The sequence below is a fragment of the Spinacia oleracea genome, chromosome 3 (assembly GCF_020520425.1).
Source record: "Spinacia oleracea cultivar Varoflay chromosome 3, BTI_SOV_V1, whole genome shotgun sequence".
NCBI lineage: Eukaryota > Viridiplantae > Streptophyta > Magnoliopsida > Caryophyllales > Amaranthaceae > Spinacia > Spinacia oleracea.
In genome coordinates this window covers 8,762,039-8,781,024 of record NC_079489.1, presented here as the reverse complement: position 1 = coordinate 8,781,024, position 18,986 = coordinate 8,762,039, and the positions used below count along the sequence as shown (strand labels likewise).

Below are 18,986 nucleotides of genomic sequence, written 5' to 3'. Positions count from 1 at the left end.
CTCACCATGTACCACATACAATTGGTACGACCCATCCTTCTCGGGTGCACTCAAAAAATCGGGAATCTCAACATCACTCTTGATCTCTTTCCTTCCATTCCCATGTAAACTACACCCTCGCCTCCTAAACCAAATCTGACCTACTTCTTTGTATCCCAATTCCCTCCTAATCCAATCTGCAAATTCAAAGTAACATATCTCCTCCACATTTGTATGCAATGACATACCAGCCTTAGGATTATCACCCCTCTCATACGTAGTTTTGTTATTTCTAGATACAAATTGCCCCCCGTGAAACAACCTAATAGTAACAGGCTCCATCAATTTAAACCAGCTTTGTTCTACGTGAATCCTACCGTTAAACCTGATGCACATACAACGACACACTACATTCAATTTCCTATTTAATCACAGCTATGCCAACACAAATTCAACAATACAAATTCCAGTCATTCATCAAAATGTGCCAAAATATCCTAATTAATCAAGCAACCAGATTAATGAGGCCCAAATTTAACAACCAGAATAAATTTAACAAACATAAACCACCACATTATTCACCCAGAATCAATTTAACATAAACCACCACATTAAGAATCAATTTCTTGAATTTTCACATTAAACCCTAATCCCAATTAATCGAATTTTTAGGAATACTTAGTATAATATTACCAGCAATTAACAAATACCAATGAATTATTAAACTAAGCCCTAATTTTTACAGCATATTCAAAGTTAAAATATGGTAATTCACCTGTCCTTGTGGATCACTCTGTAATTTAGGTAGTTGTTGACTATTGTCTCGTTCCTCTTCCTTTTCCTTGATGATGACGCCTTCCCCTTTCCATTTTTAGCCATGGAAGTACAGCAGTAGCAGAGAAGAGCAGAAGGTGCAGAGATTTTTGACAAAAACGGGAAAGAGAAATTCAGAAAATTTGCCCAGAAATGGAAAAAAGAACATGAATTTAAGTAGTTGGACCATTGATGATGACTTACTTGTGCTTATTGGTTGAATTTTTTGAACTTCATTGATGACGCTTCATTAATGAAGACCTCATTGATGGCGCAGACCTCATTGATGGCAGAAGAGATGAAGAGTTTCCCAGAATTTTTTTTTTTAGGTATCAAAGGGTTTATATACCCTGATATTTTGGAGGGAAAAGGGGTGCAAAGAGTGAAAAAGAGCAGCACGTGACTATCACGTGAGGGTCAACGCCGGCAAATAATAGTCAATGCCTGAATATTCTTTTTTTTTGTCTTTCGCAAATTATTTTTACATTTAGGTGTGTTTTTACAAAAAAAATTTTAAAAGGTCCCTTCTCGCAAATTCTGGCTTATAAAAGGTCCCTTTTAGCAATTTTGCCATTTTTATTTGCCCAGTGGAATTTTGGAGTAATGTTAGTAAAGAATCAAAGTGTTATTTGTCAGAGAAATTTTGTATAAAGACAAAGAAAAACACGTAAGTTAATGACTTGAGCAGTGAATCTATTAGAGTTAGCTAGATATGTTAAATTTAATGCACTTGTAAAACTGAAACTTCAACAATGTTCATTTCCAGGTGCGACATTTGCTACCCAGATCCCACTACACACCCGCCCCCACGTGTAGACAACATCTAAAATTTCACGTAGAAACAACAAATATTTCAGTTCTCAAAATCTAACAATCATGTAGATTTTATTAAACCAACATAAGTTGGTGGAGTTGGTGGGGAACTCACATTGTGACTTGGAGGTCACAAGTTCGAGCCCCATCAACTGCGAAATGCTTGGGAGTGGCTCAAGCGATGACCTGCGGAGCTGGGCTGGTTCACCTGTGCTAGGTGCTGGTTCAGTTAGAGTCCCTTCTTTCTTACTTATTAAAAAAAAAAAAAAATGTAGATTTTATTATTTTAACGCCAAATCAGATACCATCCTAATATGCTCGATAATAATTCGAAAAAGGTTCATAAATCTTATAATCACAAACATTCTATAAAAGCCCAAAAAAATTATTCCAAATACCCACTTTTCAAACATAGTCCATGAGAGAACATTCAAAGTGCAAAGTATATTAATATTTGGTTCACTTTTCCCCACCAAACTCCCAAAAAACGGGCCCAACTTATCTCTCTAAAGTCTATCACTTTCTCTCTCCTAAACCAAATTATTATCACTATAAAAACCCCCCATTAAAATAAAAAATAAAATAAGAGAGAAATAACCAATTTCAATTTTCAAAAAAATAAATAAAAAAGAACTCTGCTTGATTTTGAAGCTGTCTTTTTTACCGTCTTCTCCTTTCGTTGTCCCGCTTTTTATTTTCTCTCTCTAAAATCTTCGGAACACAAAAATTAAAGAGAGAGAAAGAGGCTAGGGTTTTTCGTTTCACTGAACTTTTTTCCGACTAAATTTCTAGGGTTAGGGTTTATCGGAACCTTTCTCCGATCAATTCTCATGGCGGCAGAGAAGCTAAGGGATTTGAGTCAGCCTATTGATGTCCCTCTCCTTGACGCTACCGTCGCCGCTTTCTATGGCACCGGATCTAAGGAAGAGGTATGGTGGTAGTGTGAACCTTACGACGCTCGGTTTTTTTAGGTTTTGAGCAGCATTATTTTGCTATATTTGATTTTTGTCGTAGAGTGAAATATTGCGCTAGTGTGATTTATTGGATTTTATTTTGATGTGTTTGTTGTTTGGATTTTGCGGCAGTAATTGAGCATTACTTTGTTAATTTAGTGTGTTTTGGGAAATACATTGGTTGTTGGAGTATATTAGGGCATGCAATTTTGAACTTTCGAGTATTTTTGAGTATATAGTTGTTGTTATGCATGCTAATTGTGTGAGATTGTTGGAATTTATTCAATTGCTGTAGTTATAGGTTGGTTTACAGTTTGAATTTGCTGCGCGTTTGGCAATGGATGGGTTACTTGTGTTTATTTATGACTCTGGGAGGTCCTTTTTGGTGTTACTTTTTACAAATTTGCGGACTTGGAATCAATACTAAACTATGCGAACAAGTGCAGAGAAAGGGGAGGGGGATTATGCAGCAAGAAGTGGGTAGTCTAGGTTATTGGAGAAGTCTAATTTTTTTGGTTGAGCATTTTTGGTAAATTGGACATATTGTGTGAGGAGCTGAATGCTGAAAGAGTTCAGCATTTGTGTTCCTAACTTCCTATTAATAATGTGCCATGTACGAAACCGTGTTAGGTAGCACATGTAAATGTTAGAGCAAGTTTACTTCTTCAAAAAGTTGTGTGATAACCCCGAGATGTATGGAGTGAGAGTGTGATATTTACTGTATAGTAGTTGGTGCACCTCCATTGTTTGTGATCATACGTCCACCAAATTTTGAAAATAGCGATATGTAGCTTACTAGCTTCTTCAATTTTCAAATCCTTTGTGGTTCGAAATTTTCTTACTTTTAAGAAGAGAAACTGTTGTCAATTACTTTTCCAAGTTTCTTTTGGAGCCTTACAGAATGTTTTCCCCTTTTCAATCTTGACAGAGGGCTGCGGCAGACCAGATATTACGAGAATTGCAGAACAATCAGGATATGTGGCTCCAAGTAGTACACATCCTTCAGACCAGTCAAAACTTAAATACAAAATTCTTCGCATTGCAGGTCAGTCTATCAATAAAATTATGTGTAGCATTCCATTTAAGAACTTTATGGGTCTCAACGTGTTTGCATGTTATTTTGTGTGTTTTTATGTGTTAACTTCATTTAAGATGTGGAAGTTGTCTTTGGAAATTTGTCAAGTTGTGAACATGTGATGATATCCGAGATCTGGTCCACACACAGTGTTCTAAGGTCTGATAATATGCAGTATTCTGAGGTCTGATTACACGGAATATTCTGAGGTCTGACTGTACGCAGTATTATAGAATACTAACACAACAGTGGGGGGTGACCTATGATTTATTTGCTGGACTGTTCAGATTTTCTTTACGGTTTTACATCCCATAAGTTCGTGCAAGCATTCAGTTAAATCGGGAAAAGATGGTTCATCTTTACTTATCACTTGAAAATCCAAAAGCTATGGCCAGATTGGATTCCTGTTTTGTTTGTCTACAATTTCAATATACCGGGATCTGTTGTTACCTGTGACCATGAAAGTGTAGGATACATTTTAGCGATACAAAGAATGCCGCTTATGAACTGTCAGTCAGTCAAGGCTTATTTTCAACAATGCGGTTAAGCTTATCGTTTTTGGAGAACGAGCCATCAAGTACAAAGCTTCTTATTTCTGTGACATCCCACAAGCCATCAAGTAAGCGAGGGATTGATGCATTTTATCTTAGGCAATTATGGTTGGTTAACGAAAGAACGCTAGTGATAATGGATAATACAGTTTCACAGCCAAGATGATGATGTAGACATTGGCCTCAGGGTGACAAAGATCTACATTTGTGAAATAGAAGTGCAACGTGGTGTTAGGATTGTGCTCAACAGAAGACAATGAGTTCATAAATTTGGTTTTTGAGGTTGCACTGTCCCAATACATCCAATATTAAGTTTAACACTGAAGGTTATTAGTTTGAAAATTTGGATAAAGCAAGATAGTGATTATTTTACAAGCATCCAACAACTTCAATTGAAGGGGAAAGAAATATATGGTGGAATTTTAGAGGAGCCTTATTACCCATTTATCTTCAAATCCATCACCGGAGGTCATATTTTTGCTCTTTGTGCTGGTTTCTCAGTTCCATTGCTCAACTGTTTCATTAAAATTTATGTATGGCAGCGAGAAACTAATCACTTAATTATTTATTTCCAATTTATAAGACGACAAATAGAGAAACTTTGTTGCTCATTATATCTATGGATGGGTGTATCGCGGTGAGAATAGATGTTCACAGCCATAGTTGTGGACCTGTGGTAAACTATGGTACAAAAACTCCTGCATTGAGTATTAGGTGCGGGTACATATTCAAGCACTTTGATGCAGCAGGGCATAAAATGTTGGACTTGGGAACACTTTCCTAACAATGGAACACCAATGCCGAAACACACCATGAATTTATTCCTGATTCAACCTGACATTTGCATGTCCCTGGCCCCTCTCATGTTACAGTTATACTATTATATTTTAGGCTGATTTGTTTGCTAGTTCTTGATTTCTTGTTATAATTTTTATGTCTAGTCCATTTTTGACCATATACTGTAGAAACTTCTTTCTATGGTCATTATTATCTATGTTACTTGTGAAAACTGTAGTATTGGGTTTTGTATTTGTATTATGAGTGACAAAGGCCCTTAAGGTAAAATGAGGAGTTAGAAATATGATGATGGCTTTTCTTATCTTTGTTAAGAAGCTTGTTTCTCTTAAAAACAAGATTCATTTCGAGTCACTTCGTGAAAGTACGATCATAGTGATATCTCATATAGCAAAGGTTTCTTTGCTTACTGTGCTGTCAAATCAGGCCATGAGAGCCGCAGGCACATTTATGATTGTCATCCTGATTGCAAACACAGCTAACCTTTAAAATATCTATCGTGTTTTTTTTTGCTATTATATTTGAGCTGGATTCCTGTGGCTTTGATATTTAATTATTTTGTTTTAATGTACAAAATCCGACCCATTTATCTTTTTCTGATAGTAGTACTATTGGGATGTAGTTATGATGATGGCTTCTGCTACCTCTTTAGTTCTTGTGATTTTCTCAGAAGATATAATGTGATGTCAGCACGTCATTGTTATTGCACTAAGTATATTCAGGTGGTTCTGCAGGCTTTCACATCATACAAACTATAAATTTTGTTCTTAATTTAACTTGATTAGCTGTAACTCTGTTATAAAGTTTTTTCTCTGTTAAACCTTTTGGTATATGATGTCTAGATTTATATTCTTAAATCTAAGAATCTTGTCCTATCTGTACTCTTACAGGTTTTGGAAGGTGTAATTAAATACCGATGGAATGCATTGCCCGTTGAACAGCGGGATGGAATGAAAAATTATATATCTGATGTTATTGTTCAGGTATAGATGACACATTTATTTGCTTATATTCAGCTGTTTTTTATTTTTTTTATTTGCAACTTCCTTCACTGGTAGCTTTCTAAGCTTCTAGTTATTGTCTTTGTTCTTGGTGCTTTTTGACTTAATAATCACTAAATAGAATTCATTTTTTTTCTTTTTTTAACATGAAAGCTTTCAAGAGACGAGGCTTCTTTCAGGCAGGAAAGGTTATATGTCAACAAATTAAACGTCATATTGGTTCAGGTATGATTGATTCTATGTTAAAGATTGTTAATGGTTTTCACTTTTACGTCTCATGCCCTGGGTAACTAGTGTCCACATGGAATAATGTGAAGAGTGACTTTTGACGGCTAGGAGTTTCCTTTGTGATTTTGAATTCCTTTCAGAGTTCTGTTCAATTTGTTCAATATTTCAAAGTTCACCTTATACATGTGGAGATAATTGTATAACCTGCAGTGCAAGTATGTTCTGCAGACGAGTTTTGAGAATTGTTACATGCTACTTTAAAATAAATAAATTATTGTTCCTGTTCTGGCTAATGACATACATAGGAATAGATATTTGGTTGGTGGTTGCTCAAAGAATTTCTCTTCCATGAGATTCTTGTCATGTTTAGGGTGATCGCTTGTAACAGGACTTTCTTCTGTAACCCCCTTAGTCTTGTGTTTTAGTTCGTAAATCCCTTCATTATCCTTTGTTTGTCAGTTCTGTTGCTGGGAATGTTTTAATATATGAGCGGGGTTTCATTTTATTGGAAATTGTCTAGGATGACGATTGAATGGTTCCTCCCATTTGTACTTTCTATTTTATGGAAGCTGATTATTTTGTAATCTGCAGATTCTGAAGCATGACTGGCCTGCTAGGTGGCAAAGCTTCATTCCTGACCTTGTTAATGCTGCTAAAAGCAGTGAAACGATTTGTGAAAATTGCATGGTCATATTGAAAGTATGTAACTTTTTATAACTTTTTAAGTATTGATTACACATGTTTTTTTTGGCAAATTTGTCCATTTTAATAAATTGCTTTTTTCTTAATGTGCTCTCATCAGCTGTTGAGTGAGGAGGTTTTTGATTTTTCAAGAGGAGAAATGACGCAACAAAAGATTAAGGAACTTAAGCACTCGTTAAATAGGTAAGGATCTGAATGTGTAATTTAAGAAGTCATCACTAATGGTTTTTTGGGTTTTATGTAATCAAGAATAGAATGGAAGTCTAGATTCAAGCTACTCAATTTACTTACGTAGACTCTCCATTATTGTGTTGATTGTTTTTTCTCTTTAGTGCATGCCAGCCCAAAAAAACTCCTTATTACAGTCCTGTCTCTAGAGAGAATTTACAGTACTGTAAGGGAAAAATCAATTGAGTAACTTACATCTGCTGTTATGTGTTTTTACTTTTTGTTTACAGTACCTGTTACTGTGATTTTGTTGATAAGTAAAAAATATATAACTCAGCCAAGTACAAAAGTTTGCAAAGTACAATTTTTTTTATTCCTTGAAGTGTGAGCTATCAACTGATATATGCTCTAAGCTTAAGCTTGTTCATGAATGTGCCTTTATGTTCTATCATTATCTTATGTGTTCTTACCTTTTTTTTCTTCTTCTTGAATTTGCAGTGAGTTTCAACTTATTCATGAGTTATGCCTGTATGTGCTATCCGCATCCCAGAGGACTGAGTTGATACGGGCTACTCTGTCTACACTTCATGCGTTCCTTTCATGGATTCCGTTGGGATATATTTTTGAATCCCCTCTGGTTGTCCTATACTCCTATCTACTTCATTTGTTGGTTCTTATTGCTTTCTTTTTATTATGTTTGTCTAACTCTGATATCTGTGTTCCACATATGCTGCAGCTGGAAACTCTTTTGAAATTCTTTTCTGTTCCAGCATATCGAAATCTTACCCTCCAGTGTTTGTCTGAGGTAATATCGATGTTTGGTTTTCTCAAGGTTTTTATTTTTTTATAAAAGAGAAGTGAACAGAAATTAGGATAGTCTTCTTTCAGGGTTTTTAATTGTCCTCAGTATGTGCTCCTGTATCACTGTACATGTAGCTAGGACTGATATTCTTTTTGTTGATATACAGGTTGCAGCACTGACATTTGGTGAATTCTACAATGCCCAATATGTGAAGATGTACAACGTATTCATGGTTCAGTTACAGGTGAATGGAGATAGGTTTCTCATACTAGGGTCTTTAATTTGTTCATTATTTTTATCTCATGCTGAAAGTTTCTTTCCCACTAGTAGAAAATAATAAAAATTGGGGGTGGGGGGTATCTCGTTTTTTCTCACTTCAGGGAAAACATATAACATATAGGGGGAGGAGATGCGTATTACCTCTCTCTCTCCCCCCCCCCCCCCCCATTCAGTTCCTACCGATCATATCTAAGTAAGATAAACCTCCCTTCCTTTGAAAATGGTTTTGTGCTTATGTCCAATGTATGAATATTTACTAGTGTTTTTAAGAAAAGAATTTAGTAGTATTGGTTACTGAGTTTGTGCACCATTTCTGAGCAGGGGGAATCAAATAATCAATAGACCTTCTCTTACTTTTGTTCTGGGTGCTGAACTTGTTCATATGACCGTCTCTTTGTTTTGGGTTCAATACTTCAATGTAGAGGCCTGATATTTTTTGGTAGGATGGGAAAGAAGATGCTGACTATTAAGTTGACCAGTGAAGTATGGAAATGGGTTCTTAGTTATTTAGTGCTGCAGTTTGAACTAAATGGCCTAACGGATTTACGAGAGCATAACTTGTTCGAGGAAAGCTTGCGGGTTGTATTTTGTTGCACCTTTATTTTTATAGCTGAAGCCACAATCTTTGTTTGGAGTATCACTTGTTAATTGCTTTTCTTTGAACTAAACGTATTGAGTCATAGATGGTTCTTTGATTGGGTTTTTTAGTCCTTTTCTGATTGCTACGCTCAGTGCTCGTTTGAGGTGGTTATGATTATCTTTTCGTTTTGTTTTGGTGACACCTACTTGGTGTTTTTCGTTATTTCCATTTTGCTTTTCACCCAAAAGGGGGAATTTAAGGGGAGGAAATTTTAACCAGTGTTTTGTATAATGATGTTTTGGTGTTAGATAGTTTCTGTTAGACAAAATATATGACGATATGTAAATGTTGCATGGTAGTCTATCAAGTGATTTTTTAGTTCATTGCTATTTTTTTCACTGCTTTATTACTCCTGTTCCACTCGAATAGCCTTTAATGATAAATCTAAGTGTAAAGGAGATATCAATGAGTGCTTAATTTTTTTTCAATAAATTTGTTTTCAATTAATTATTGATATTTTTTTAATTTTTTTATCTTTTTGTTTGTATTGTTTTGAGTATGCAATGCATTTCAAGAATTTTTGGTCTTTTTGTTTGGATGTGAACAAAGTTCTAGTAAAAAGGTGTACAAAATTCCAGGACATCGATTAGTAACTTTTTGTTTGTGTGTATTAATTTTTGCTGTTGGTTGCTCGCAGGCTATTCTCCCGCAAACAACTAGTATTCCTGATGCTTATGCAAATGGATCCTCTGATGAGCAGGTTCTTCTGCTTATGACTCTTGATTTCCTTGTGAATTATTTGGCAGTTTATTTGGCAGTTGATTAACAAACCAACTAACTTCGATTTGCGTGTTCTCTCAGGCTTTTATTCAGAATTTGGCTCTTTTTTTCACCGCATTTTTCAAGGTTAGTGTCTTCATGTGAACTAGTGTCTTCGTTTTGGCTTCTCTTGATATTTCATCTCTTGTTTTTTAATTTTTTTTAAAAAGCTTATATCCCAGTTGTTTGGTTTTGATCTTTTCTCAAGTTTGTGTTATTAAGCTGCGAGTTAGCTTACATTTTTGTTGGCAGATATGTCTTTTGTACATTCTGTTTAAATCCACATCATGTTGATTGATACCAATCTCACACATGCCTATGTTTGCAGGCTCATATCAGGGTTCTGGAAGCCTCTCAAGAGAGCATAGCTTCCCTCTTGGTGGGTCTTGAGTATCTTATTAATATATCGTATGTTGATGATACAGAGGTTTTTAAGGTGAGCTTAGTAGTTATTGCTCAAGGCTTATACTTTGTTGTTTCACTTTCTGGTTCTCTTTTTCTTTGATAATTTTATCTTCCTGTTATTTAATGGTTTGTCAGGTTTGCTTGGACTACTGGAATTCCTTGGTTTTAGAGTTGTTTGAGGCACACCATAATGTCGATAATCCTGCGGCAGTTGCGAATATGATGGGCCTGCAGGTGTGTTACGAAGATTGTTATTTCTGTAAAATGTCTTGTATTTGAGTAGGAACTCCTTGTTTTCTTTCTATCTTTTGTACATTTTTCAGTTAATGTATTTTGGTGTCTAAATATTTAATGCGTCTTTTATCGTGTTTAGGTTCTAAATATGGATTTATAACTGTCACCATCTTCCTTGACTATATATTGCTGTCTCTAATTTTTTTCTTCCAAATTTATGTTCTCTTAGCAGATACCATTTATTCCTGGAATGGCCGATGGTATGGGCTCTCAGCTCCTACAAAGGCGGCAACTTTATGCTGGCACTATGTCGAAGTTGCGTTTGCTAATGATTTGCCGAATGGCAAAGCCTGAAGAGGTTCTGATAGTCGAAGACGAAAATGGGAATATTGTTCGCGAGACTATGAAGGATAATGATGTTCTAGTACAATATAAGGTGATTAATTGTTTTGGAATTTATTCTGCTACCTGGTGTTTTCTAATCATGTCACCGGGCTATGTATTTTGATAAATTTTTTATTTTATCCTTTGCATTCTGTTTAGATGGTCATGGAGGCTTTATCTTGTTGTACGAAATTAACTCTGTGGAGATGCTTTTTCCCCCTTGTTATCTGGATGTATTTATTCATTTTTTGTATGGCGTACCAAATGATTGATTATTGTTCTTAAAATTGAAAGGAACTGGAGATTTATAAAAGTCCAGTGTGCTGGGTTGAGCTGTGATGGTTGTGGTTTGAAATTTGAATTAAGCAGTCATTTTGTGATAGCATCTGAGTTCTTGATTTCCTGGTTATTGTCTGCCGAATTATTATTTCTAAACTGTCTATTTACACTTGACATGTGGGGTAGTGAGTTGACCTCTTCTTTAGGAGTTAACAGTTGGAAGTGTTCTTAAATTGCAATTTTCTTAGAGAGTCTGATTCGTGTGGATACCTTTCTCTTATTCACACCTTTTCAGCCGGTCTTTTTTTGTTATATTGAAGGGTGTGCTTTTGGGTGGGGTTGGGGGGTTATTGGTCATACTATTTTTCTGTTAACATCCAGTGAGAAAGTGGCTGACTAAATGATGCTTTGTCTTTACAGATCATGAGGGAAACACTCATATATCTGACACATCTTGACCATGATGATACTGAGAAGCAGGTATTCATCCGTTTCTCTTATCAATCTCTATATGTAATATTGTCTTTTTTGTTTGTTGTTTGTAGAGGGTTTATATACATATGCTGATCAGGTCAAGAGTCATGATGTTTCCAGTTGTCGCCTAAACTTGTTATCTTTGGATAAGATGGTTGATTTATTGGTTTCACACTTCTTGTTTAAGTTGCTATATTGTCTGGCATGTAATGGGCATGCCACTTCTTTTATGTTATTCTTAGAGGGTTTGCTTCAGGATGTAGAAAAATTGTAGGTACTATTATCCGTGCTTTCCTGATATATGATTGAAGATATGCTAAAGTTGTGGGAGCAGCCGAGTGTGGTAGCATTCCAACCTTCCAGGGTCTAGAACGGGATCAAATCCTCATGTATGCTGGGGGTGGGGGGGGGGGGAGGCTTGTTTAGTGTTGGGCCTAGGAAGGACCCTGAGAGAGGCTTGTTTAGTGTTGGGCCTAGGAAGGACCCTGAGAGGGTAGGTTCAGGAGCTGATGTACCATTACGATAAAGAAGTATTTGCTTGAAAATATGCAGTCTTTGCCTAATGGTCAGTGATTGCTGTTGTCCTAACCTGCTCTGTTTCGTTCCAGATGCTTAAAAAATTAAGCAAGCAGCTTAATGGCGAAGACTGGTCATGGAATAATTTAAATACCTTGTGTTGGGCAATCGGATCGATATCTGGATCAATGATGGAAGAGCAGGTATTTTATGGTTTTATCATTTCATTTATTAGTAGTCTGGTGTAGGACTTCAACTATTACTATTGCCAACCTTCCATTACTAATAAGTAATAATTGAGATGTTTCATGTTATTGTCATTTTGTAGGAGAACAGGTTTTTGGTGATGGTTATTCGTGACTTGCTGAATTTATGTGAAATTACGAAAGGGAAAGACAACAAAGCTGTTATTGCAAGTAATATCATGTAAGGGCCCATGCTGTGTTTTGACTGGTGTCCTGTGAATATACTTTTGCAATTGCAGTTTTTATGATTTCAAGATTTCATGTTCTGGCATGATTAGAAATTCCCAGTATTGAAGGAGTCTTTTAAATCCATATACAATTCAAGTTTTGATAGACATAAGAGTTGAGCCTGCTGTTTTGTTTTTGTTTCAATTTATAGCTAGTTCTCAGTTTCTCACCATTTCTTTGATGTTGTGGATGGCAGGTATGTTGTCGGGCAGTACCCACGATTTTTGAGGGCTCATTGGAAATTTTTGAAAACAGTTGTCAACAAGTTGTTTGAGTTCATGCATGAAACACATCCAGGAGTTCAGGTTTGATTTATTATATTCTTCAATGTCTCATCCATCAGTACTTAGTAGACCTCGATTTATGATTTTACTGGAGGTGTTGTTTTGCATAAACTGTCATTTAATGTTGTTAGTGTAGACATTGTTTTCACCTTCTGGTCTGTTGGTTTTGGGTCTTCATTAAAACTTGACGATTTTTGTATCTTGTTGTTTGTTTCAGGACATGGCGTGTGATACATTCTTGAAAATAGTTCAGAAGTGCAAACGTAAATTTGTCATTGTTCAGGTAGTTGGAATGAAGGCTTGAGATTTTTATGGCCTTGTTTTTAACTTTTTCAACCTATTCTTGTATGGTCTTACCTATATTCTCTTTAGATTTCTTGTGGTACTTCTTGATATTGACAATGTGGTGTTTACATACATGAAGAGTTTTTAATAGTTTTTTGTTCTTGCAGGTTGGGGAAAGTGAGCCTTTTGTATCTGAACTTCTTACTGGTCTTCCAACAACAATTACTGACCTTGAGTCTCATCAAATTCACATGTTCTATGAAGCTGTATGTCTTACCCTTAAACTCTTTTATGTTATTCCAGGGTTTTCCAATTCTGACTTCAATTTCTATGGCTTTTTAGGTTGGTCATATGATCAGTGCAGAATCTGATCCACAAAAAAGGGATGAATTTCTACGGCGCTTAATGGATCTCCCTAATCAGGTAGCTACGGTTTGGTGCTCAAACTTTATGGTACATGTACTCATGTTCTTCATGTGACTTGTGATTATTTTGTTGTTGTATAGAAATGGGCAGAGATCATTGGACAGGCACGCCAAAGTGTAGATGTGCTGAAGGACGCTGATGTTATTAGGGCAGTTCTCAACATTTTGCAGGTATAACCTTCACTGAAATCATGTATGCTATTGTAGAAGGGATTTTAGAAATTTATTGCCCATGAACTGCAATATTTGGAGAAGTAGATCTGAATTGGGCTTGTCCTTTGCTCTATTAATTTGAATTTTAGTTTAAGGGTTGCGAAGTTTCCCTTTGTTTATTTATTCTGCTTGTGTTGTAGCATACTCCTGGAGTGTCAATACAAAAAGTACAATGATTAATGTTCTACAGTTAATGAAGAAATTTTTATGATTGTTTTTCTTCTTATCAGACAAATACAAGTGCTGCTACCTCTCTTGGTACTTGTTTCTTCCAACAGATCTCGCTGATCTTTTTGGATATGCTTAATGTGTACAGGTACTTTATGATTTACTTTGCTACATTTGTTCCCTGTTTTCAATATTTGTGAACGGTATAATTTTTGACGTTGACTAATAGCCCTCCCTCTCTTAGAGTTGTGTCTTTATTTTTATTTTTATTATTTTTTAATACATATATTTTGTAATCTTTGTAGAATGTATAGCGAACTTATCTCAAGTACCATTGCTGGTGGTGGCCCTTTTGCATCCAAAACCTCCTTTGTGAAGCTTTTGAGGTAGGACTAAATCTTTTATCTATCTTCTTTTGAGACTATTAATGGTTATTCTTTCTTTCGACTTTTGTTTGCTTTTAAATTGAGGTCTTGTCGTGGTTTATTCCTGCTTGTAACAGGTCGGTGAAGCGAGAGACTCTTAAACTTATTGAAACATTCTTGGATAAGGCTGAGGATCAGCCACACATTGGAACACAATTTGTTCCACCGATGATGGATCCCGTTCTCGGGGATTATGCAAGGAATGTTCCTGATGCTAGGGAGTCTGAAGTGTTGTCGCTTTTTGCTACTATAATAAACAAGTAAGATTCTACTTAAAGGTTATCTATTGTATAATTCTATTTATTTTTGAATTATGTGTTTGCATATGCACTGTGCTATTCCTTCTTTTGTAGATACATTGTTGCTGACAAATTTTCTATACTAGCTAGTAGCTACACTTATATTACTTTGCTTGGATTTCTTTCTGTACTCCCATTAAATTCGTTGCAACAAACTTCACTTTTGCTCTGTCATGAACTGAGTATTTCATGTTAACAATTATTGCTCCGGACAGAAAATGGATCTAGCTAAATGGTGTTGTAATTTTCATGATTCTTTCCACGTAGTTATGGTGCTTGCAAAGCTGATTCCTTGATCTATATCTATGTTTAACATGTATACTTCTAAGAAGTTTTTTACCGTGCCACATCAGATGTATATTATGTTACCGAAGCTACCCTTGAACTCCTTTTGATTAAAATGTGTCTTCTATCTATTTGTTGTTAGATACAAGGCTGCGATGATAGAGGATGTCCCTCGCATTTTTGAAGCTGTTTTCCAATGCACTTTGGAGGTGAGCATCACAAACTTTCTCTAGTAGGATTATCTTGATGTTTGTACATGATTGAGCAGCTGATACAATTGTGTCAAATATAAGTATCTGATTTCATGTAAAAATTAAATATTGTCCTGCATCCTAAGTTCCGCGCTACCTGGGTAAGTAAAGAGACATAAGAGCATTGTTCCTAAAGGTCACCAAACTGCACTGTCAGTTACTTGTGCTGCTGCACAGTATGTATATTTATAACATTGGGTTTTGGCTGGTATTTTACCTTTTACTTAATAGACAGGCAATTCTGTAAGCTTGTTTGATTAGAAAGAGAGTTATTGCTGCTGGTCTTTTTGCTTGCTTTGTTGTTGCTACCTTAATAAGAAATCTTTGTTGTCAGAATTCTTCTTTTACTGTTTCATCTGACTTGAGTTTTTATGGTGTGACTCAGATGATAACAAAGAATTTTGAAGATTACCCAGAGCATCGACTAAAGTTCTTTTCATTACTTCGGGCTATTGCTACGCATTGTTTCGCTGCATTGATTCGGCTGTCACCTCAGGTTGTTTTTTTTTCTTTATAAAATAAACATACCAATTTCCTTATTTCCTTTAGAGTGTTTTCGGTTTGTCAAAAATCATACCTTCTGATTCTAAATAAGTGTATTTGAGTTTTGATAAAAATTATGAATTTATGTTGCTTTCTATGCTTGATATCTTTACGTTTTAAGGGTTATTTTTGGTCGAAGTGGTTTAGAAATAAGAAACTGACACTTATTTGTTTAATATTTATGTGATTATCTTATTCTAATATATTTTTGTATACCAGCAATTGAAACTTGTTATGGACTCGATTATCTGGGCCTTCCGTCATACTGAAAGAAATATTGCTGAAACCGGGCTTAACCTCTTGCTAGAGATGCTAAAGAACTTTCAGGTTAGATCCCTCTTGCTCTGTGTGATAGTGTTTCTATGTGTACGCTTTGCTTATGCACTGATTTATGTGTCAGGTTTCTGAGTTCTGTAATCAATTCTACCGGACTTACTTTTTGACTATCGAGCAAGAAATATTTGCTGTGCTGACGGACACCTTTCACAAACCTGGATTTAAGCTGCACGTGTTGGTCTTGCAGCATTTATTCTGCCTGGTATGTAGTTTTTTGTTGACAGTTTTGAGTGAAACGTTTTGTTGATTTTGGCCTCGGGTTCCCATGTAACACATAATTATAATAAGAATTGAGTTGTGACAGAGGCATCAGATGATTCTTTAACTTCATAAAAGAAAAAAAAGCGGTCTTGGTCGGAGGTGGTATGCTAGAAGTTATGCAGGAGGGGTTGTTTTTTCGTAAATTCTTCACTATTGGTCATATTTTCAACGCCATCCTGCCTGTCACACTTTTAACATTTACTGAGTTCATCCTTTTGTGCACACTTGCTTAAGTTTTACTCTTGACCTGCAGTGACAATCCTGTTAATCTGGAGCAGCTGTCTGCAAGATTTAATTCATCCTGTCATTCATCACAGCTTTATTTGAAACATCGTTTTCCTTAGATTGTTGATTAGCGACTGAACTCCTGAAGTATATTTTCTGATAGTTGGTACTGTTATAGTCCCATGCATCTCTTGTTTGCTGAGTGTTTCTTAGTAAAAACATAGAGAGTTTCCTGCTTTCACCAGGCATTTAAACATTTCAAGTTTTAGCTTTTGCTTAGAAGTTAGAAACAAAAAGAAATTTTCTAGGTATGAACAGCAGTTCTAATATAACATGGGAATAAAAATTGTGAATTTATGTGCCTGATATTTATCGGGTCCCTTTCAGGTACAATCTGGTGCTGTCACCGAACCTCTTTGGGACGCAGCGACAGTCCCTTATCCATACCCAAATAATGAGATGTTTGTTCGTGAGTACACCATAAAGCTGCTAAGTACTTCGTTCCCGAACATGACCCCTGCCGAGGTACGTTTTATTTTGATGTGAAAGATCTGGAATCTCTGTTTTTAAATTGCTAAAAGTTGTAAGCTTTGTATAGGTTACTCAATTTGTCAATGGACTGTTTGAGTCAACAAGTGAGCTTCCCACATTCAAGAATCACATACGGGACTTCTTGGTGCAATCAAAGGAGTTTTCAGCTCAGGTAAAATCAATGTCGGCATTTTGGTTACTTTGATCCTCGCATGTTCCTGCAGCATTCGCTGTAGTGCGCTCTTGGGTGTTCATTCTCTTTTCTGTTAGGCTCAGTTTTTGCCTATATTTCTGGGTTTGAATAGTGCGATAAACCTCAAATATTACTACTACATGTTTTCTAATTGGTTAATAAGAAACTTCTGGTGATGTTTTATGAACTGTGCCAAGTCATTGTGCTTTGGGGTCCTTTTAAACCGACATAATCGTTGCTTTTGTTATGTGCAGGACAATAAAGACCTTTATGCAGAGGAGGCTGCTGCTCAAAGGGAGAGGGAACGTCAAAGAATGCTTAACATTCCTGGACTTATTGCTCCTAATGAGATCCAAGATGAAATGGTAGATTCTTAGTAAGGGTCACAATTTGCTTCGTTGTTCCTAACTCAACTTCGGGGCTATTTAGATTAACCAAAGATTTATGAGAGGCTATTTGGCGAGCGTGATCCACCATTTTCCCCGTGCTGTTCCTGAAAGTTTATTTGTTTTTGGGTTGTGGATGATGACGGTGCCTCTACTGGTAGCCTTAGTTCATTTTAGTGGATGGCTAGTTCATTATATCATCAATTGGCTGGTTGTAGAGTATTTAGGTTTTTCGTAGGAACATACAAAGCCGTTTCAATGGGCTTTTCTAGAATTCAGTTGAATTATATTCATCTGGGGGGGTTAAGAGGTGTGTTATTTAGTTGGACTTTCTGGGCATCAATGTTTTGATGTATTTATGATAAGTTTGTAAGTACTCTGTTGGGTGGTTTGTGCAGAAAGTTTTCTTTTACTTTTGGGGTTTCTCTTTTAGGAATGGGGGTTTATATTATTAGACTATCAATGTATTGATATTGACAAAGAGCATTGTTCTTTGATCTACACATACAAATTTTGTTCGACTTAATCTGTCGTTATATAGCAACGTGATTTATAGCATTAGTTTTTCGTTTTGCAACAGAGTCTTCCAACTTCTTGAGTAAATTGTTGTTTCATTCCAGATTCTAAACTGCAATCTTTGAACTTGTATATGTCTCTGTCTTCGTGTAACCTAACCAATAGACCTAAATTCTCAAGCCAAGTAGTATACGAGTGATGATAACAGTCTTTAAGACTTGGAGTGTATATGGACTTTTAACTGTAAATGAAACAATCAAGTACAAGTATAAGCTGCAATCTCACTTGGACTAGGCCTTGCTACTCAGCCGAAACTAACGTACACAACCACCAAATGATTATGAGCATCCTGCGGTTTATCAAGCCAAACTAGGCAGTTGTTTGTGTCGGGAGTTTTCGAGGGTGCCATTATTAGACTAAGCGGTCCAAGCAGGACCGGTCTTGATATTTTGGGAGATTGGTGCGAATCAACGGTAAATGGCTCCTATGTACAATGGGAGCTCTTAAATTTTGATATTTTATGGGTCCAAACAAAATACTAGTATAAGTAATTTTCATTCGTACCTTCGAGGTTTAATTTCAACGTTAAAATGATAGTACTTCCTAGCTTGTAGCTAGAACAATAGTGTTAAAAAAATTAATTAAAACAAAGAAGAGAGAAGTTGATAAAACCGTAAAAATTAATAAGCCAGTTCTAGGATTTGAACATGTGCAACATTGGAAAACCCCATTTCCTTTAACCAACTAAGACACCAATCATTCAATGCAATGTTTCAAATTATATGTTACTTATCTGTAAATTTGGGGCCCCTTTGATTTGGGGGATCAGGGCGGTTGCCCCTTGTTTCACCCCTCAGGGTCGGGACTGGGTCCAAGGCAAAACAAGTTTGGCAGCTTGAACCAATGAAGTCTTGACCTAATGGTTAAGATTGAGGGTCTGTGCACGATAGATCTCAAGTTCAAACTCCCTGTTTATAATTTGTAATTCGTATCAATTCACTAAATCACCTTCATGTAGCAAGTATTTTGGGATAGAG

The 18,986-nt window shown here is 36.1% G+C and overlaps 1 protein-coding gene across 2 annotated transcripts; it reads left to right on the top strand.

Annotated features, from left to right (window-relative positions):
• Positions 1 to 2,189: 2,189 nt before the first annotated feature.
• On the top strand, positions 2,190 to 18,010 carry LOC110786092 (protein EXPORTIN 1A). Of its 2 annotated transcripts, none has more exons than XM_021990609.2 (32): positions 2,190 to 2,534; positions 3,487 to 3,603; positions 5,870 to 5,962; positions 6,134 to 6,205; positions 6,800 to 6,907; positions 7,011 to 7,093; positions 7,577 to 7,715; positions 7,815 to 7,883; positions 8,047 to 8,124; positions 9,437 to 9,499; positions 9,601 to 9,645; positions 9,887 to 9,994; positions 10,099 to 10,197; positions 10,430 to 10,633; positions 11,281 to 11,340; positions 11,943 to 12,053; positions 12,179 to 12,276; positions 12,520 to 12,628; positions 12,825 to 12,890; positions 13,060 to 13,158; positions 13,235 to 13,315; positions 13,399 to 13,488; positions 13,761 to 13,846; positions 14,004 to 14,084; positions 14,201 to 14,383; positions 14,850 to 14,916; positions 15,344 to 15,454; positions 15,721 to 15,828; positions 15,902 to 16,039; positions 16,711 to 16,848; positions 16,922 to 17,026; positions 17,302 to 18,010. In XM_021990609.2, exons 1-32 carry the CDS (start codon positions 2,436 to 2,438, stop codon positions 17,422 to 17,424), a joined length of 3,231 nt encoding a protein of 1,076 aa, XP_021846301.1. In that variant the 5' UTR covers positions 2,190 to 2,435; the 3' UTR covers positions 17,425 to 18,010. The 2 variants fall into 2 exon arrangements, with proteins under 2 accessions (XP_021846301.1, XP_021846300.1); XM_021990608.2 differs by having other exon boundaries at positions 2,225 to 2,534; positions 10,427 to 10,633.
• Positions 18,011 to 18,986: the final 976 nt, after the last annotated feature.

What these genes read in the sequence shown, in the direction of transcription:
- LOC110786092 (XM_021990608.2), top strand. Translation starts at nt 2,436, where the DNA reads ATGGCGGCAGAGAAGCTAAGGGATTTGAGTCAGCCTATTGATGTCCCT. An exon ending in CTTAAGCACTCGTTAAATAG is followed by an intron (nt 7,094 to 7,576) that starts GTAAGGATCTGA and finishes TTGAATTTGCAG; the next exon opens with TGAGTTTCAACTTATTCATG. An exon ending in TCCTTTGTGAAGCTTTTGAG is followed by an intron (nt 14,085 to 14,200) that starts GTAGGACTAAAT and finishes TGCTTGTAACAG; the next exon opens with GTCGGTGAAGCGAGAGACTC.